At 35.6% G+C, this 19,989-nt stretch overlaps 1 protein-coding gene across 1 annotated transcript; it reads right to left on the bottom strand.

Moving 5' to 3' along the window:
- Positions 1–16,883: 16,883 nt before the first annotated feature.
- On the bottom strand, positions 16,884–18,703 carry LOC118848506 (14-3-3 protein zeta/delta-like). Its single transcript, XM_036757412.1, has one exon. It carries the CDS (start codon positions 18,559–18,561, stop codon positions 17,887–17,889), a length of 675 nt encoding a protein of 224 aa, XP_036613307.1. The 5' UTR covers positions 18,562–18,703; the 3' UTR covers positions 16,884–17,886.
- Between the last annotated feature and the right edge of the window lie 1,286 nt (positions 18,704–19,989).

The raw sequence follows: 19,989 nt of genomic DNA, 5'->3' as shown, positions 1-19,989 counted from the left end.
TTTTATATCCTGCAACTTTGCTAAAGTTGTTTATTATTTCAAGTAGTTTTTTACTTGATTCTCTAGGATTCTCTAGATAAATCATCATATCATCTGCAAAAAGTGATAATTTAGTTTCTTCTTTTCCTATTCTAATTCTTTCAATGTCTTTTTCTCCTCTTATTGCTACAGCTAAAGTTTCTAGTACCAAATTGAATAATAGGGGTGATAATGGACATCCTTTTATCACCCCTGATCTTTTTGGGAATGCATCTAGCTTACCACCATTACAAATAATGCTTGTCGATCTTTTAGGTAGATGCTATTTATAATTTTAAGGAAGGTTCCACTTATTCCTATGCTTTCTAGTGTTTTTAATAGGAATGGGTGTTGTACTTTGTCAAAAGCTTTTTCTACATCTATTAAGATGACCATATGGTTTCGGCTAGTTTTGCTGTTGACATGGTCAATTATGCTAATAGTTTTCCTAATATTGAACCAGCCTTGCATTCCTAGAATAAATCCTACCAGGTCATAGTGTATTATTCACATGATGAGTTGCTGCAATCTTTTTGCTACTATTTTATTTAAAATTTTTGCATCAATATGCATTAGAGAAATTGGTCTATAATTTTCTTTCTCTGTTTTGACTCTACTTGGTTTGGCTATTAGTACCATATTTGTGTCATAAAAAGAATTTGGTAGGACTCCTTCTTCACCTATTTTCCCAAATAGTCTACAAAGTATTGGAATTAGTTGCTCTTTAAATGTTTGATAGAATTCACATGTAAAATCATCTGGCCCTGGAGATTTTTTCCTAGGGAGTTCATTGATGGCATGCTCAATTTCTTTTTATGAGATGGGGTTGTAAAGAAATTTTACTTCCTTTTCTGTTAACCTGGGCATTTTATGTTTTTGTAGATATTCATCCATATCTCTAAGGTTGTCAAATTTATGGGCATACAATTGGGCACAATAATTCCAGTTATTGTTTTGATATCCTCTTCATTAGAGGTGAACTCACCATTTTCATTTTTGTTACTGGTAATATGATTTTCTTCTTTTTTTTTTATAAAATTGAACAAAGGTTTATCAATTTTATTGTTTTTTTTCATAAAACCAGCTCTTTCATTTATTAATTCAATAGTTTTCTTGGTTTCAATTTTATTAATCTCTCCTTTGATTTTTAGTATTTCTAATTTGTTATGTAACTGGGGGTTTTCGCTGTATGCCCAGATCATTGATCTCCTTTTCCCCTATTTTATTCATGTAGGCATTTAGGGATATAAAACTTCCCCTAAGAACTGCTTTTGCTGCATCCCCTAAGTTTTGGTATGTTGTTTCATAATTGTCATTCTCTTGAATGAATTTATTAATTGTTTTTCTGATTTGTTCTTTAGCCCACTCATTCTTTAGAATTAAATTATTTAGTTTCTAATTAGTTTTTAGCCTATTTTTCCATGGTTCTTTATTAAAAATGATTCTTATTGCATCATGATCTGAAAAGGATGCTTTGACTACTTCTGCTTTTCTGCACTGGATTTTGAGGTTTTTATGCTGTAGTACATGGTCAATTTTTGAGTATATGCCATGTACTGCTGAGAAGAAAGTATAGTCCTTTTTATCCCCATTCTCTTTTCTCCACAGGTCTATCATATGTGCCTTTTCTAAAATTCTGTTTACCTCCTTAACTTTTTTCTTATTTAGTTTGAGGTTAGATTTATCAAGTTCAGGAAAGGGGAGTTTGAGGTCTCCCAACATTATAGTTTGGCTTTCTCTTTCTTCCTGTCACTCCCTTAACCTCTTCTCTAAGAATTTGTATGCCTTACCACTTGATGCATATATGTTAAGCAATGATATTGCTTCACTGTTTATGGTGCCTCTTAGCAGCATATAATGTCATTCCTTATCTCTTTCAATTAAATGTATTTTACTTTTGCTTTGTCTGAGATTAGGATTGCTACACCTGCTTTTTTTACTTTAGCTGAGGCACAATATATTTTACTCCAGCCTTTTACCTTTACCCTATGTGTATCCCCTGTTTCAAATGCATTTCTTGTAAACAGCATATTGTAGGATTATGGTTTTTAATCCATTCTGCTATCTGCTTCTGTTTTATGACAGTGTTCATCACATTCACGTTCACAGTTATGATTTCTATCTGTGTCTTTTTCTCCATCCTAATTCCCTCTGTTTATGCTTTTATTTCTCCCTTTCCCCTTCTCCTCCTCAACAAAGTTTTGCTTTTGACCACCGCCTTCCTCAGTTTACCCTCCCTCTTTATTCCCCTCCCTTATCTTACCATTTCCCACTTGCTACTTCTCCTCTCCCATCTGATCACCCCCCTTCCTTTCCCCCCCTTCCCCTCCTACTTCCCGTAGGACAAGTTAGATTTCTAAACTCATCAGGGTATGTTATTCCCTTCTTGAAACAGATCAGATGACAGTAAAGCTCAAATACTGCTCTTCTCCCTCCCTTCTTTCCCTCTACTATAATATGTTTTTGTGCACTTCATTTGGTGTAATTTACCCTTTTCTGCTACCTCCTAACCACTTCTCTCGTAGCCCTCCCTTTATGTCTCTTACTTATATTTTATATCTTTACATCAGTTAATTTATACAGGCACTCACAACCTATGTATATCCCTTTCAATTGTCATAATAGCTGTACCATTCTCAAGACTGTCATATATGTGTGTAGATATATATATATATATATATATATATATATATATATATATATATATGTATATATATATGTATATATATATATGTATGTATGTATGTATAAAACATACATAAGATGATATAATCCCACATAAAGATGTGAACAACCTACCCTTATTGGTTAATAAGGTTTTGGGGGATTTTCCCCCTGGTTACCTTTTTATGTCTCTCTAGAGTTTTGTATTTGGAGATCAAATTTTCCATTGAGTTCTGGCCTTTTCAGCAGGAAGCTCTGGAATTCCCTTATTTCATTGAATATCCATCTCCTTGCCTGAAAAACTATTCTTAGTTTTGCTGGGTACTTGATCCTTGGTTGTAGTCCCAGCTCCTTTGCCCTTCGGAATGTCATATTCTAATTTCTCCTATCTTTTAATGTGGAAGCTGAGAGAACCTGCGTGATCCTGACTGTAGTTCCACGATATTTGAATTACTTCTTTTTGGCTGCTTGCAGTATTTTCTCCTTGAGTTTATAGTTCTGAAATTTGGCTACAATATTTCTTGGTGTTTTCAGTTTCGGATCTCTTTCAGGGGGTGATTGGTGAATTCCTTCAATGACTATTTTGCTCTCTGGTTCTAGGACCTCTGGGCAGTTGTCTTTGATAATTTCTTCAAAGATACTGTCAAGGATACTTTTTTCATCGTGGATTTCCGGTAGACCAATAACTCTTAACTTGTCCCTGCTGGATCTATTTTCCAGGTCAGTTGTTTTCCCAATCTGGTATTTCACATTTTTTTCTATTTTTTCATTCTTAACGTTTTGCTTTACTACTTCCTGGTGCCTCATAAATTCATTAGCTTCTGCTTGCTCAACTCTAATTTTTAATGAGTTAGTGTTTTCATTTTGCTTTTGAGTCTCCTTTTCCAATTGGTTGATTTTACCTCTCAGGGTGTTATTTTCTCTCTTTAGATTCTGTATCTCCATAGCCTTTTGACCAATCTTATTCCTTAGGGACTTGATTTTGTCTTCTTTTAGCTCCCTAATTTGGTTTTTAAAATCCTCCTTTAGCTCTTTCAGCACTGCTTTTTGAGCTGGAGACCAGTTAACATTACCTTTTGAGGTATCAGACACGTCGCAGTGTCATTGCTGCCCTCTTCCATATTGATATTTTGATCCTGTCTGTCTCCATAAAAATAATTTATTGTCCTCGTTTTTTGTTTTTTATTTTTTTTTTTGGAGTCTTCTTCATGTTTGTTGTTTTGCCTTTTCCTGGTGTTACAATGTATTTCAACCTTTGGGCCTCAGGGCTCTCCAGTCTTCTTTTTCTGGAGGTTGTGAGTCTAGAATTATAGCCTTCAGTTTCCTGAAGTGTGGGGAGGGGTCTGGCTCCCTCACGTCTCACTCCCTATGGGTGCTCTGCAACAGTGTTGCTTTTTAGCAATGGTCTTAGCTCTTTGTTGTTTGACCTGGGTGTCTGGCACTTCCCCTGGGGGAGCAAGAGTACATCTGCGCTCCTGATGTTGACCCCTGCTGGCTCTGCCCCTCTGGGACTCAGGTACTCCCACTACTCGGCCACTGAAGCCCCACTTCTGTCTCCTCTATTCCAGCATTTTTTTCCCCGAGGAATTCTCTGGGTGAGGGGGGGCAGGGATTAGAGCTGTTTACCTGGTCATTATGTCTCCTGGAAGTTTGAGAAACCCAATTTTTGGGCTGAAAGTGTCAGGAGTGGGTGTTTTCCTGGCTGGTGGTGTTGAGTTGCGCTGCCTCTCCTCACTTCCACACTCTGCCGTCTTGTGTTGGGTGGCATGGGGATCTCCGCCAGTTTCGAACGCCCAGCTTTCTCCCAGCCTGTCTCCCACGTGGATTTCCTGGCCGGCTGCTTCCGCTTTGGTCTGGAGCAGCCCTGCAGCTGAGCGCTCTCCGAGCCTGCAGATTGGTGCCTTCGGCCTTTCAGACTCTCCTGGCTCAGAAATTTGCCCCACGCAGACTGCTCATGGTTTCTGACTCTCTCAAATCTGCTCAAATTCATTTTTTTATGGGAATCTGACAGACCTTGTGAGAGAGCTCCGGTAAGACGCTGCCTTCATGCGGCCATCTTGGTTCTGCCCCCCTTATTTCTACTCTTAAACTATTTCAGTTTTCTTTTTATTAACCAGCTTCCCCTAATACAGTCATTTATCCTTTGAACATTTTATTAATTTGTTGCATTTCATCTATCATTAAGAGATAGTATTTTACTTTTAAGATAGAGACAAAATTATGACAAATTTATGTTGAATTGCCAATTTTGAATGCTTTTTAACCTTTTGTATTTTGATATTCATAAATCTGTACTTTTTTAGACACCAGCATATAATATTGAACTTATTAAAAGGAATCATGTTTGAGAAATAAAAGATATGCTTTCCTTTTTTTAGCTTAGGTAGTTTTAAAACTTAAGTTTATATCAACACACAAGTTGATAACCAAAATTGTATATGTCAAAAACTTTTTCCAACTAATGATTACTACAGCAGATAAAATCTTCAGAAATTTAATAAAAAGGATTCATATTTGCTTTTGTGCGTATTATATGAAGTAATCACTTCACATTCCCTGTTTGTTGGACTAAAGTTAGGCTCCCAGTCTTGCTTTTTTTTTTCTTACATTAGAACTTTGTGATCCCTGCCAAAAGTGAACATATTTTAAAAGGAGTTGTATTCAAAAAAATATTCCAGTAATTTTTCCCATTCTTTCACCTTGTTTTTCCTCTCATCCCTCCAACAGATTGTGTGCCTTTCCCAGGTGGAGTTTTGGAAAACCCTATTGCATGAACTGCTATAATCTTATCATTGGGAACTGTCTCACTTTTATATTTTATCACTCCAAAAAACAGCACAGCAGATAGCAAATAGTCAATACATACTAAATTCTCATTGATTGATTTTTACTTAACTAAAATTACCCATATCTAAACAATGTTTTACTTTTCATAGTGTAACCACATATTTCACTAGGTGGAAGAAATATTGGAAATTTCCAGGTCAATACATGAAAGCAAACTGGAATGTTTAGAAGAACTCATCTTTATTCTGGCAAAGAGAATGCTAAGCACTTACAATAATTGGCCTCAATGTATAGGATCATGAAGGAGGATTCTGAATAGTTGTTATACCTCTACAGAATAAGAGGAGAAAATGGGCTTAGGGTACATCAAGGGAGATTGTCTCTTTACTTAAGGAAGAACTTGCTTCAAAATTGATCAAACACTGAATGAATTTATCAAAGAAGGTCATGGAATCTCCATCCTTAGAGAGCTTACAAAATAGGATCAAGATCTTTATGTCCTTTGCAGTTTAGTAGGAGGTATGCCTCCAGTTACAAGGCTGTAATTCTTTTATTCCAAAGCAGCATTAATCACTGTTCTGTGAGTGGGTGCCAATGTCAACTCTTTCAATTTCCTTCTTTTTTTTCCTACACAATTTTGTTTATGAGTCACTATAGTCAAACAGATTTAAAAACAACTTTCACTTGAACTGCAAAATTATCCCTATATAACATGCAATGTTCCTGCTTTGAATTTAAGTTATAGTTCACTTAAGTTCATTTTTTGTTACTATTGCCAGTTGCCTAATAAGTTATATAATGTACAAATAGAATTGAGGTTATCTAAATGGCTCCTTTGTTCTCAATTCAAGAGTTTTCTTCTAATTTCATGCCTCAAGGTATACATATTTCTTTAGGCTCTACCATTACAGTATATCCAGTCATATATTTTTACAAATAGGTATTAAAATGTGGGGATACCTCAAGAGAAGGAAATAACAGGTTTATGATTCTCCCAATCAATATTTTTCAGTCATAAAATCATATGAAAATTGACTTGAAGCGCCATGAGAGAAGTTACAAGGGTACGGACAGAAGACACAAAGGGAAAATAAATCACAAGAGTCAGTGTGTGTGTGTGTGTGTGTGTGTGTGTGTGTGTGTGTGTAGTGACAGGAATCAGTAATACTATTCTACACTGAAGAGAAGCTTTTGATTTGTGTTCACTGTACCATAAGTAAAGGTTGTCTTCATTTCTCCCTCAGACACTCTCTCTGAATCACTTCCTAAGAGGATCACCTTATTCCCCATATCTGAACTATGGCTCTTTTCCCAAATGTAACCAAGGACTTATTCCTTTTTCCTTAACCTTCAGTCAAAGCTCAGAAGATGCCATTAAGCTATCATTTTAGGACAGTAAGAGATATGAATAACAATCCAGATTATTCCTGAAAACTACACTCATATTGTTTCAGTCATTTCAGTCATGTACATCTCTTTGTGACTACATTTCTGGTTTTCTTAGCAAAGATACTGAAATGGTTTGCCATTTCCTTCTAAAGCTCATTTTAAAAATGAGGAAACAAGCAAAGAGAGTTAAGTGACTTGTTCAGGGTCACACAGCTAGTAAGAATCTGAGGCAACGTTCAAACCCAGGAAGATTAGTCTTCCTGACTCCAGACTTGGCAGTCTGTCCATTGTGACACTTAGGCACCCAAAACAACATTCACTATATATATATATATATATATATATATACATATATATATATATATATATATACACATAATTTGTTTGTGTATGTGTGTGCATACATACATACATACACACATGCATATATTCACTATTTGTGTGTGTATGCATTTTTCCCCTCAGAGCCTAAATTTGCATTGAGTGCTTAGCTTGACCAGCAGTAGTTAAATTATTCTTCTGAAAAGAAATGATTTCTAAATTAAAATACATAAATGCACAAATGCAAAGAAACAAGAATTTTTCCATTGCTCAGATTTCAGATACATAGTAGATCACCACTAGCAAAACCTACTAACATAGAATGAGAAGTCTTGCTTTCGGTTCTTATTGAAATGATCAATTTTTATCCATTAGTTTATAAATCTTCTATTTTTATGGTGTGCAATTTATTGTTTGCTGATTCTTATTTGGCAGTAACTTGGGCAGCTATGGTAAGGAATTCAATTTCCTTTTGATTCTGCACAACATTCAATTTTAGCAGATTTGTTTCTTATGTCAGTGGATTTTAAGAAAGCAATTTCTTGTATTAGATGGATTTTGGGTTTTGTCCATTTTCTTGATGGAGCTTCACTGTTGATAAGCGTGAAAGATTGCAGTTCTGCCCATGCAAATTCATTTTGTTTGTAACCTTTGATTTTAATGCTAAAAAATAGTAAGTAGTTTGCAACCATTTACCTGCACTTTTGATTTTGCATTTTTTTGTTCAGCTGCATTATGAATTCAATTTATTACCCCCATTGATGTGTATTTATTGTCTTTTCTCCAAGAGACTACCTTGATTCACTTTTCAAATCTGACTACTTTTTCTCTGACAGTTTCAAATTGTATAGCCACAGAAACCATTTTATCTAAGTTCATCTAAGTTCAGTTGTCAAATATATGTTTTTATGTATATGTATATATGCATTCTTATTTTATATAATTTTGAGGTCATTCAAAAAGTTTTTGTGAATGTTTCTTTGCTCTACATAAAAAAAGTTTTTTGTTTGTTTTCATAGTGTACTCCCACCAATAAATATTGGAAATTATAAATCTTTCTCTTCTTTGGTCTCTTGGTCATACTTTCAAATAATCCCCTCAAAATGGATCTACCCAAAACACTAAAATGACAACATTTGAATAAATTGACGTATCATGTATTTCTCATATTATTCAACTTTTTTATATATTCTCAGTACATAACCTTTCTTATTTGATGGTTAGATATGGCTTTACTTAAAAATACATTGTCATTTAAATACTCTCCCCTTATATGCTCTATCACTTTGTTGAGGGTTGGGAGAGATAACAGAGATACAGGAATCCCAAGACTGGAGTTGCCACAGAGGGTCATTGAGGGGGAGTACCCCTCAAGGTCCAGAATAATGGAGAGGGTCAAGGACATCTGGAATGAATTCATTGGATTCAAGCATTCTTTAAGTCTATGTGGCAAAGATTTATTATGCTTTCAATGGGGAAGAGTTCTAAGGGAATCCTCAGTCTTATAGGGGTACAGGTAAAATTTATGTAAGTTAAACTTTAGTAAAGCACATGCCAAATATGTTAATTAGGTGATTAAGTGCAGGATTATGGAGTGGTTAAGTTGTGATAACTTCTTAAAGGAACATGAACTTTTTGTATCTACTGCACGGGTATCTTACCCAGAGTTCACTGGGAAATAGCCCAAAGTGGGGCTACATGGAGGTGTGGTTTAAGGTCTGAAATGTCACTAAGTCAAATAATGGTCAGGGCTGACTGGGAAATACCCAGGCTGCTCCCATGAATGTCTTGTTAGACAAGATAAATGTAAGGAATTATACATATGTCGAGGTCTAGCATGCACAAGATAAGTCAGTGAGTAGTAAATAGCTCTATAACCCAGCATACAACCAATTCAGACAGTACACATCTGGTTCAAACTAATAAATTCTATAGGTACAGCTGGCTACTATATCAGGAAGAGAGATAAGTGTTTTGCTAGGGCATGGTGTGCTGTTTTACTAGAAAGAAACTGCTAAGGACAATGTTTTGTGGCTAGGGAGAGATGTGATTTTGGAACTGGATGTGATATCGGAACTAGAGTTCAAGCATAGGCATCCAAGCACCCCATCATTCCCTCATTAACCAAATGGGAGACAAAATCATTTGGGATAAGGGATGAAGGTCTCAGCTTCTGAAACTGCTTCATGCTGAGAGAGGATGTAGAGCTTCCTTGCCTCCCCAGATCCCTTATTCAAGGGGTTGAGTCTGTAGCCAGTGTCTGGAACTCGGCTGATGCCAGGTCCAAGGGGCGATAGGCCATGGTGTTGGACAGAGGTTGCTACCCAGCTTGAACTGTAATCCGTAAGTGGAGGGTACTGAGCCTAGAAGAGACATATCTGGCAGGGAGATTAAATGAACAGGGACCAAAAAAGAGTAGGAAGAAAATTACCAGAAGTGGTATGAGTATAGGCTAGTATCCTTTTCAAAAAGTGCCATCCAAAATTTGAATGAACTACCAATTTTCAAACAAAGCAACAGAATTTTCTTTTCTTAACCCATTACCCAGGCTATTTCATTTTCCTTTATATTTCTACCATAGACAAGAGAGTTCATAAGTTATTACTCTTTACTAACACAACTGTACTGTCTTGAACAAAAGAGGTTCCTAACTTGAACCTCACAACTGAATAGACATAAATCCTTGTTTCACAAGCTTGTTTATCCTTCTCTAATTATATTCTCTCTGAAAGAAAGTAATACTTCAGAATTTGAATCTTTTTACATATAATAAGGTCAAACACTAATTTAACTCTTGCTTAAGTCATGGAATGATGACAAATTCAGATCAAAACAGCAAGATCCATTCTGCTTTACAGCTCATTACATTAATTTAACAATAAATTATCTTGCAAACGAAAGTTTATTAGCACTTCTAAAAATCATACAAGAGAATTAAAAAACTTCTTCTAAAAGTGTTTCCCCTTTTAAAACAGTTTTAAAATTTAAAAATATTCACTAAACTTTTATGTAGAAACTTAGTTGAAAACTTTGAAAATGATAGCTGTCTTTTTCACCTTAAAGCAAAAACTAAACGTTTAAAATTGAGATTCATTAAAACTAAGTTGGTATAAAATGTCCTTAAGTAACATAAATTCCCAAAATACTATATTTCCTAGATATCACAAGGTTTGTTAGTCAAAAAGAATCTAACAATTGTAACAGTAAGAGACTGATCACAGGAAAAAATACTATTGTTCTTAGAACCCCTTTAAACAATGGGAAGGTTTTAAGGTGAGTCAAGCAGTTTGCATAGATTTCTGCACATGTTCTAGTTCTAGATAAAAATAATATCAGATTTCCCAGTAAGATAATACGAAAGAGCTCACATATTTTACTGACTACTTGCTCTGATCATAGAAATGTGCTAGAGAAAGAAAAAAGCAGGGACATGTGACATACTACATATGACAGGCAAAAATATCCTTGGCTCTCTTTAAGTTCAGATATAGTCACAGTTCTCCAAACATGTAGTATCTGTTCCACCTCATAGAAAGACTCAGGAACAGTCAGTTGGGAAAAATTCATTTTCAAAGGAACCCAATGGGGAAACTGAGTTAGGAGGGTACCATCCTAGATTGAGGCTAAGATTGTCCCCTTGTTTTGTTTTTTTTTGTTTTGTTTTGTTTTTTTCCCCAAATGCAGACCTCTACCAGTTAACAGTACAGGATCACATTCCCTCTGAGGAGATTGTGACATTTCTCTCAGATATTGATTTAAAATCGACAACTATGCCTACATTCAGACTCAAAACATATTAGTTATGGTCCCAAGTGTCTTTCACCTTAAACAGCAAGTTTCGCCAATCACATCTTAGAGCTAGATACAGCTATTTTTCTTCTCACGAAGTTCCAATAAGCAATAAAGATTTATCAGGACTCACATACATGAGGGATTTTATTTAACATCTTTCCCTCTCAAATTTAAGCTTGTCCTGGTGTAAAAGTCAATCATTAGAATCCTTTCTATCTATTGTACACAAACTTACAAATTTTCAGCAAGCCAACTCCATTATATAGGACCTTCATAATTCAAACAAGTTCTTTTTCCCAGGGCTGATGACATTTCCCACACAGATTGTTTCCAGGGGCCTTGATAATTTTGCAAAATAAAGAAAATTGACATGAACCCTAGCAAGGGGTTGATACTGGTGCCCTTGCCTGCCAATCCCTATGCATTTAGACAGACTGTTCTGAAAGGGCAGAAGCAACCCAGATAAGGCTTTTATCTTATCCCCTCTTTAAGTACAGGCAAAGGTAGAAATACCTTGTTTTCTAAATGGCAGATATAAAACATTATAATACAGGGTTAGCAAAGCTGATAAAGTAACACAACTGGTTTAACACAATTTCTCCCTTATCTTTTAGTTTCAACAAAATTCACATTAAAAATTGCTCTGCCTAACACTATTTCTAGCTCAAAATGGTCACTGAATTTTTACAATATAGGAGAATTTTACTAGAATTTAGAAATACAATAATAACATACACAGAAAATTTCTGATGACATTAATTACATTTCCCAATCATCACATATAAAAATTATGGAAGATGTAAGATTGGGCTCACCAGGCATAGAGGCTTTTCTTCTCTCCCTACAGTTGCAGAGCCAGGTTGTGGAATTGGGGGTGGGTCAAGTCAGGGATTTTGGAAACGGAGAGAAAGAGACTAAGGACCAGGGAGTACTGGGAAGCTGTAGAATCTAGCACCTGAATTAGAAGTCCAAGGAGTCATTGAGGAGGAAGATTTGGTGGATAAGCAGGAGAGTCCCTGAGGAACCTATGAGTTTTGTAATAGGGGTTTCTCAGCTTCGGGGAACTTGGAAAAGAGGCTCCAGATTCTGATGGTGTGGGGGCAAGGACTTGGGGGCTGGAGAAGAGAAGTTCCTTTGCTTGCCTAGAGGGGTGGGCTTCAGGGTGCCCAGGGATCCAGGGCTATTGCAAGTGAGGTCCTTAATATAACTGCTATGCCTCCCCCCTTTTTCCTTTCTCTAGGTGAGGGAAGATAACGAGCAAACTAAGTGTTTTCCTATGGCATGCTGTCCTGTTTTGCTAGAGAGAAACTGCTAGGGACAGTGTTTTGAGGCTAAGGAGAGATGTGATTTTGGAACTGGATGTAATTTTGAAACTGGGGTCCAATCACATGCATCCAAACTCCCCATTAATGTTACAAGTTCCTTCAGGTTGTTATTTTATTTCTTTTGACATCATGGTGTTCTATGATTGACAGTCACATAGTATTCCTGAGAAAATATTTGCACTTAAGAATGCAACTTTGTTGTACCAAGAAATGGATGATTTGCCAAATTTAAATTAGTTTGATGACTTACTACTAGAGTACTTGATTCCAAATGCAGATATCCCATACAATGTCACCTAGAAAACTTTCTGAAAGTAGAATTATAGGAGTGTGCAGACATACACTCATGTACAAGTACACACACAGAAAAACATATTAATCCTTTAAGCATTTAATGCAACATATAACAATGTAACAATAACAAACTAATAATTTTATATGAATATTTAAATGTCATAACCTAAGCAGAATATGTTTTTCATTTAATTTATCTGATTGTTTCAGTGGGGATGGATAGATCCCCTGATTTTCTATTAACATGAACATCATCGAAGAGACATATGATTTGTATCTTAATGCAATTAATACAATGTTACTGTCAAATAGGAGACTTTGGAAAATGTTGCCATCAGAAAGCAATTCTTATATAATTTGAATCTTCAAAGAAAATATATTTTATTTTATGCTCCCAAATAAATTATAAAGGATTAGGTTTGAATTGTTCATTTGAACTCTAGATTACTTTATACATATTATCTAATTTGATCTTTATAGTACAACAATCAAAGTGACACTCTTATAATAATTGACTGTGAAATTAACTACACTGGTCAATACAATGATCCAAGTAAATTCAGAAACACTCATGATGAAAATTGCTATCCACTTCCACAGAGAGAACTAATGAACTTTGAGTGCAAATTGCAGTATAATTTCTCAATTTCTTTTTCTTGTTTTTTTCTCCCACAAAATGGCTAATGCAGAAATATGGTCTGCATGATTCACAGATATAATGAGTATCATATTGCTTGTCTTCTCAGAGAGTAGGGAAGGGGCTGGAGGGTGAAAGAGAATTTGGAACTCAAAATTATATGTGAATATGTGTGTGTGTGTATATATATATATACACACACATATATATACATATTTATGTCTGTGTATCTTTGTGTGTATGTGTGTGTATATATATATGTATATATATATATATATATATATATGATAAGTAAAAAAATTTTAAATGATAAACTTATAATTTAATGAGCTGTATAATCAAGGCTGAATGAGTAGCATGCTCAGAGTCTCACTTTAAATGAGATTGAAGTTTTCTGGCCTTAAGCCTAGGGATCCTTTTAGTATAACCAATTGAAAAGTTGGCATTGTGGTTTATAAATCTTTGAGTTTTGAGCTCTCTCTCTCTCTCTCTCTCTCTCTCTCTCTCCATGAACACATTCATACACACACACACACGCGCACGTGCGTGCACACAGAGATAATCTCGTAAAGTGAAAGCTGAATACTCGCATGATAGGGATAATGTTTAGCACATTATCATTTCAGATAAGAGATAAAATAGTTTTTTTCTTAGATGTTCTTTCTAAATTTATGATTTCAAAATATTTTGATTAAATGTGTCTCTTCCATTATCGTTTTTAGTTATTCCACTTTTTAAAAAAAATAATTAATTTATTTTTAGTTTTCAACATTCATTTCTACAAGATATTGAGCTCCACATTTTCACCCCATCTCTCCCCTCCCCCCCCACCCTAAGATGGCAAGGATTTTGATTACTCCTTCCCCGAGTCTACCCTCCCTTCTATCACCCCCCATCCCCTTCACCCTTACTTTCTTGTAGGGCAGGATAGATTTCTATACTCTATTGCCTGTATATCTTATTTCCCAGTTGCTTGTAAAAACAGTTTTTAGCATTTGTTTTTGAAACTTTGAGTTCTGTATTCTCTCCCTTCTTCTATCCCCACCCACCCTCATTGAGAAAGCAAGTAATTCCTATACTGCACCCCATTTATTTTATTTTCCCCTTTGACCCTTTCCCTTTTCAAAAAGTGTTTGCTTCTGACTACCCCGTCCCACAATCTGCCCCCTTTTTCTGTCATACTCCCCTCTTATCCCCTTTCCCTCTACTTTTCTGTAGGATAAGCTACCCAACTGAGTATGTATGTTATTCCGTCTTTAAGCCAAATCTGATAAGAGTAAGGTTCACTCATTCCCTTTCACCTCCCTCCACTTCCCCTCCATTGTGATAGCTTTTTCTTGCCAATTTTATGTGAGATAATTTACCCTTTTATACCTCTCCCTTTCTCCTTCTCTCATTACATTCCTCTCTCACTCCTTAACTTTACCTTTTAGATATCATCTCTTCATATTCAACTCACCCTGTGCCCTCTGACTATCTATACATACATGCACACACACACATACATATGTACATACATATAAACATACACATGCATACACATACATAAACATACATACACATGTGTATGTGTAGATAAATATCTATATGAATGTATGTTTATTGTACATAATTGTATGCATACATATATGCATATATTGTATATACATGAATACATATATACACATTTATATACATATATAAATATGCAGATACATTTACATATACACAAATACACATGTATACATATATACATACATACATAAATACATAACTACTTATCATATATATATATATATATATATATATATATATATATATATATATATATATATATATATATATATATATATTCCCTTCAACTACCCTAATACCAAGAAACATCTCATGAGTTAAAAATATCTTTCCATATAGGAATGTAAACAGTTCAAACTTACTAGATTTCTCTTTCCTATTTACCTTCTCATGCCCCTCTGGATTGTTGTATTTGAAAGTTAAATTTTCTATTCAGTTCTGGTCTTTTCCTCAAGACTGCTTTAAAGTCCTCTATTTCATGGAATATACATTTTCCCCCTGAGGTGCTATAGTCAGTTTTGCTGGGAGGTGATTCTTAGTTTTAATCTTAGCTCCTTCTCCCTCCAGAATATCATATTCCAAGCCCTTGATTCCCTTAATGGAGAAGCTGCTAGATCTTGTGCTATACTGATTGTGTTTTTACAATTCTCAAATTGTTTCTTTCTGGCTTCTCTCAAGATTTTCTCCTTGACCTAGGAACTGTGGAATTTGGTGATAATATTCCTCAGAGTTTTCCTTTGGAGATCTCTTTCAGGAGGTGATCAGTGGAATCTTTCAGTTTCTATTTTACCCTCTGGTTCTAGAATACCAGGGCACTTTTCCTTGATAATTTCTCGAAAGGTGATGTCCAGACTCTTTGTTAGCTCCTGGCTTTCAGGTAGTCCAATAATTTTTAAATTCTCTCCACTGAATCTATTTTAAAAGTTAGTGTTTTTCCCCAATGAGATATTTTATATAGTCTTCTATTTTTTTCATTCTTTTGGTTCTGTTTTATAATTTCTTGATTTCCCATAAAGTCATTAACTTCCATTTGCTGCATTCTAATTTTTAAGGAATTATTTTCTTCAGGTAGCTTTTGGACCTCTTTTTCCATTTGGCCAATTCTGCTTATTAAGGAATTTTTCTTCTCATTGGCTTTTAGGACCTCTTTTGCCATTTGGAATGTATTTTTTTAAATGTTATTTGCTGTAGCATTTTTTTGGGGGGGTCTCCTTTAGCAACCTGTTGACTCTTTTTTCACGATTTTCTTGCATAACTCTCATTTCTCTTCCCAATTTTTCCTCTCCTTCTCTTACTTGATTTTGAGCTCTTCTCTGGCTTGCAACCAATTTGTACTTTTCTTGGAGGCTTTGGATTTAGGAGTTTTGACTTCATTGTCTTCTTCCAGTTGTATGTTTTGATCTTCATCACCAAAGTAAGATTCTGTAGTCTGATTTTTATGCTGTTTGCTCATTTTCCTGGGAAATTCTTGACCTTTGAGCTATTTGTCAACTAGGACTCTGCTTCCAGAGTGGAGAGTGCTCTGTCACAAGTTTCAGGGGTTGTGCACAGTTGTTGTCAGAGATACTTCTAAGCACCTTCTATTTTGTCTTTGGCATTTGTGGGATGAGAAGTCTGGAAACTGCCACAACAGCCAGTGATTCAATACCCTGAGGCCTGCTTCAATCGGTCTGTGCCACACTCCCACATTGGACTGCACTCCACTTCCAACCCGGTGGGATTAGACCCTCCCTGTTGGCCTTCTAGGTTATCTTTGGCTGGCAATTTGTTTCACTCTGTCATTTTGTTATTTCTCTACCTCTAGGATTTGTTTAGGGTCATTTTACAGGTATTGGGGAATTGGAGGGGAGAGCTGGAAGAAGTTCCTGCTTTTCCTCTGCCATCTTGGCCCCATCCCCCTAATTATTCTATGTTAAAAAGTACTTTGCTAGTATTCTTACCCTTTTATAGAGACAAGGTTTAAATTAGGAAGATATTAAGTGCATTGATAATCCTCTAATGGTGCTTTTTAAGGGTAAGCAAATTGTATCAGGTCTTTCTTTTCCATGATACCTCTTCAAAAACTTTATAAGAAGTTTTCTCATCATTTTATTTTTTTTTTGTTTTTCCATTCATAAAACTTTTATTCCACGTACATCAACTTAATACACATGTTCTTAACAATTATGCTTGGATTGTTCATGAAAATTTCATAAGACATTAAACAAAGCTAGCCATCATCTCAAGTTATTTCCCTGTTAACTATTTTTACAGCACATGCATGTTAGGCAAGTATCAAAAAAATCACAAAAGCAAAAAACCTAAAAAAAGTTAAATACATGGGTTTTTTGTTTTACTGCTGTGCTTGATATACAGTGACTTTATGAATATCAAGCAATTCATTTTTACTGCATCTTTACTTGTACATTTGTTCTTAGGTTGCCTAAACCATTTAAATACAAATAAAATGAGTGTAGCAAAAATAATGAAAGCAAACAGCAGGTAACTTTACAAATAATGGAATGTGAACCGTTTTCTGCCCTTCTCCAGAGTAAATTGACTGGGTTAAAACTTTGTCTTAAGGAACACTTTTGCAACTGCAATCATAAAGGTGTACACGTTGAGATTGTGTATTCCACAGATACACATGGAATGCCATGTAGTATCTATGGGACATCTGTTTCTACCACAGCCATTGAGTGCTCCAACCCTAAAGTACCCACAATAACTACACCTGTGGCTGGAACCAATTATCCCTTTATCCCCCCACCATGACAGACCAATATGTAGGCAGTTTTCTTTGCTTAGACATGGAAGCTGTTTTAACACTGGCCTTGTGAAATCACAATGTACCAAAAGTACTATGCCAAACATGTAAAACGTGTATAAAAATTCCATATCCCCATATTGGCCACCTCAGATGAAAACAGATAACTCCCCAAATGTTAACTGGCTCTACTCCCCTAATATTAAACATAAAAACCACATGGGAAATATAGAAATCCAAATAGAAGTAACATAAACCTGTCATAAATCGTAAACAAAAACTATTTGTGGGACAGCATGGATGACAAATGGTCTACTGTGTAAATTTTAGAATGAGGCAGACAAAAGTTGGAAGGCTGGTTAATTCTCCCCTCCTTCTCCTGCTTCAGCTTCATCTCCTTGGGTGTCCGATGTCCACAATGTCAAGTTGTCTCTCAGTAACTGCATTATTAGTGTGCTGTCTTTGTATGATTCTTCACTTAATGTATCAAGTTCAGCAATGGCTTCATCAAAAGCTGTCTTTGCAAGGGAGCAGGCTTTCTCTGGAGAGTTCAGGATCTCATAATAGAACACAGAGAAGTTCAAAGCCAGACCCAATCTAATAGGATGCGTTGGTTGCATCTCCTTTTTGCTGATTTCAAATGCTTCTTGATATGCCTGTTGTGATTGATCCACTATTCCTTTCTTGTCATCACCAGCAGCAACCTCAGCCAAATAACGGTAGTAGTCTCCTTTCATTTTCAAATAGAAAACTTTGCTTTCTGCTTGTGAAGCATTAGGAATCAAGAACTTTTCCAATAGAGACAGTACATCATTGCAGATATCTCTTAGTTCGGTCTCAATTTTCTCTCTGTATTCTCGGGCCATCTGCTGTTTTTTCTCAGCACCTTCCGTCTTTTGCTCAATACTTGAAACAACCCTCCAAGATGACCTTCGGGCCCCTACAACATTTTTGTAAGCAACAGAGAGAAGATTCCTCTCCTCATTGGATAATTCAACTCCTTGCTCAGTTACAGACTTCATGCAGGCTGCCATGTCATCATATCTCTCAGCCTGCTCAGCCAATTTGGCCTTCTGCACCAGCTCATTTTTATCAATGACTGAATGATCTGTGCCCGGAGTGAGTGGCGGCGGCGGACGGACGGACGGGGGTTTCAGCGGTCTCTGGGCGGCGGCAGTGGCCTTCTCATCATTTTAACAATGTCTTTCAACCATTCTTTTTATCAATTAATCTTTAAGTATTTATTAAGCACCTACTTCATTTCAGGTTAGTCTCTTCTCTCAAAGGCATAAGAATCCACCATAAGGCATGGTTTCTAGTCCTCTTACTATTTTGCACCATCTTGATTATTTCCTCAAATTGTACCAGTCAGAAAAGAAAATACACTTGACTTTTCTCATGATATCATGCTAAGAATATTTGACTAAGAGTCAGAATCAATCTCAATGTAGATGGGAATTGCCTTAGGGATCAGTCCCAAGTTCTAGTACTTTTGTTAATATATAATATCATGGTGGAAACAGTTTCTTCAGTAGAATATAAGCTGAATGAAGGCATAGTTTCATTATTTTCTTTATACTCGAACACTTAGCATTTATGCTAGGTCCTGAAGAAATGCTATTCTACTTGTACTGGATGTTTGATCAAATAATGGTGAAATTATACATTGCTGTTAAAATTCTATGAACTTAAAATGTACTTCATTTATGTTCTATTGAAAATGAAAGTTTGGTCTTTTCCTTTTCCAAATCTCCACTTTAGCGTTTGTGTATTTGCCTGAGTCATATGCTCATATCTTGAGCATAGGCTCAACGATCTGAGTCAGTAGTCTTTTTTTGTTTCTTGCCTTGAGCTCTGACTGCATGGAACAGATATAACCAGAGAACCAAATGAACATACATATTTTAAGTTTTGTTACTTTCCCCTCATGAATATCCTGATCACCACTGAATTTTCGCTACTCAGTGGCACATTTAAGTGCCTCAAGTCCTAAAGACATATTTTGTAAAGTTGTTTTCATCAGTCTTCCATTCCACTTCACCCAGAAATACCCTTCCAAGCATAGGATGGGATATTTGGATAGTAGTGACTCCTACATCGTAATATGGAGCACTTATAATGCTCTCTAGTTAGCTGTCTAGTCAGTTGTGTAACTGGTATCAATTTACATTTTTAAGAAAAAGAAGTTACATTTAGTCAATGCTAAAATTATTAGTATGTAGTTTGTCTTTTAAGGAAAATTCAAGAGAGAAAAGTTCACATGCAAAGTAATCTTATCCTTTAAATGAATGTCTTCGTATTTGAATCAACGGGTAAATATTTCACTGTGAATGGCATAAAATCAAACAATAACACAGCATTTCTAATTCATTTTTATTATGCATTCTCTTTATACTTCCTCTATCAAAAATTCTTTGTTTGTTTGTTGCAATGGTTTGTTGAGCATTTAGTTTATACCACCG

The sequence above is a fragment of the Trichosurus vulpecula genome, chromosome 4, assembly GCF_011100635.1.
Source record: "Trichosurus vulpecula isolate mTriVul1 chromosome 4, mTriVul1.pri, whole genome shotgun sequence".
Classification (NCBI taxonomy): domain Eukaryota; kingdom Metazoa; phylum Chordata; class Mammalia; order Diprotodontia; family Phalangeridae; genus Trichosurus; species Trichosurus vulpecula.
This window is presented reverse-complemented; position numbering and strand designations above follow the sequence as displayed.

What these genes read in the sequence shown, in the direction of transcription:
- LOC118848506 (XM_036757412.1), bottom strand. Translation starts at nt 18,561, where the DNA reads ATGGCAGCCTGCATGAAGTCTGTAACTGAGCAAGGAGTTGAATTATCC.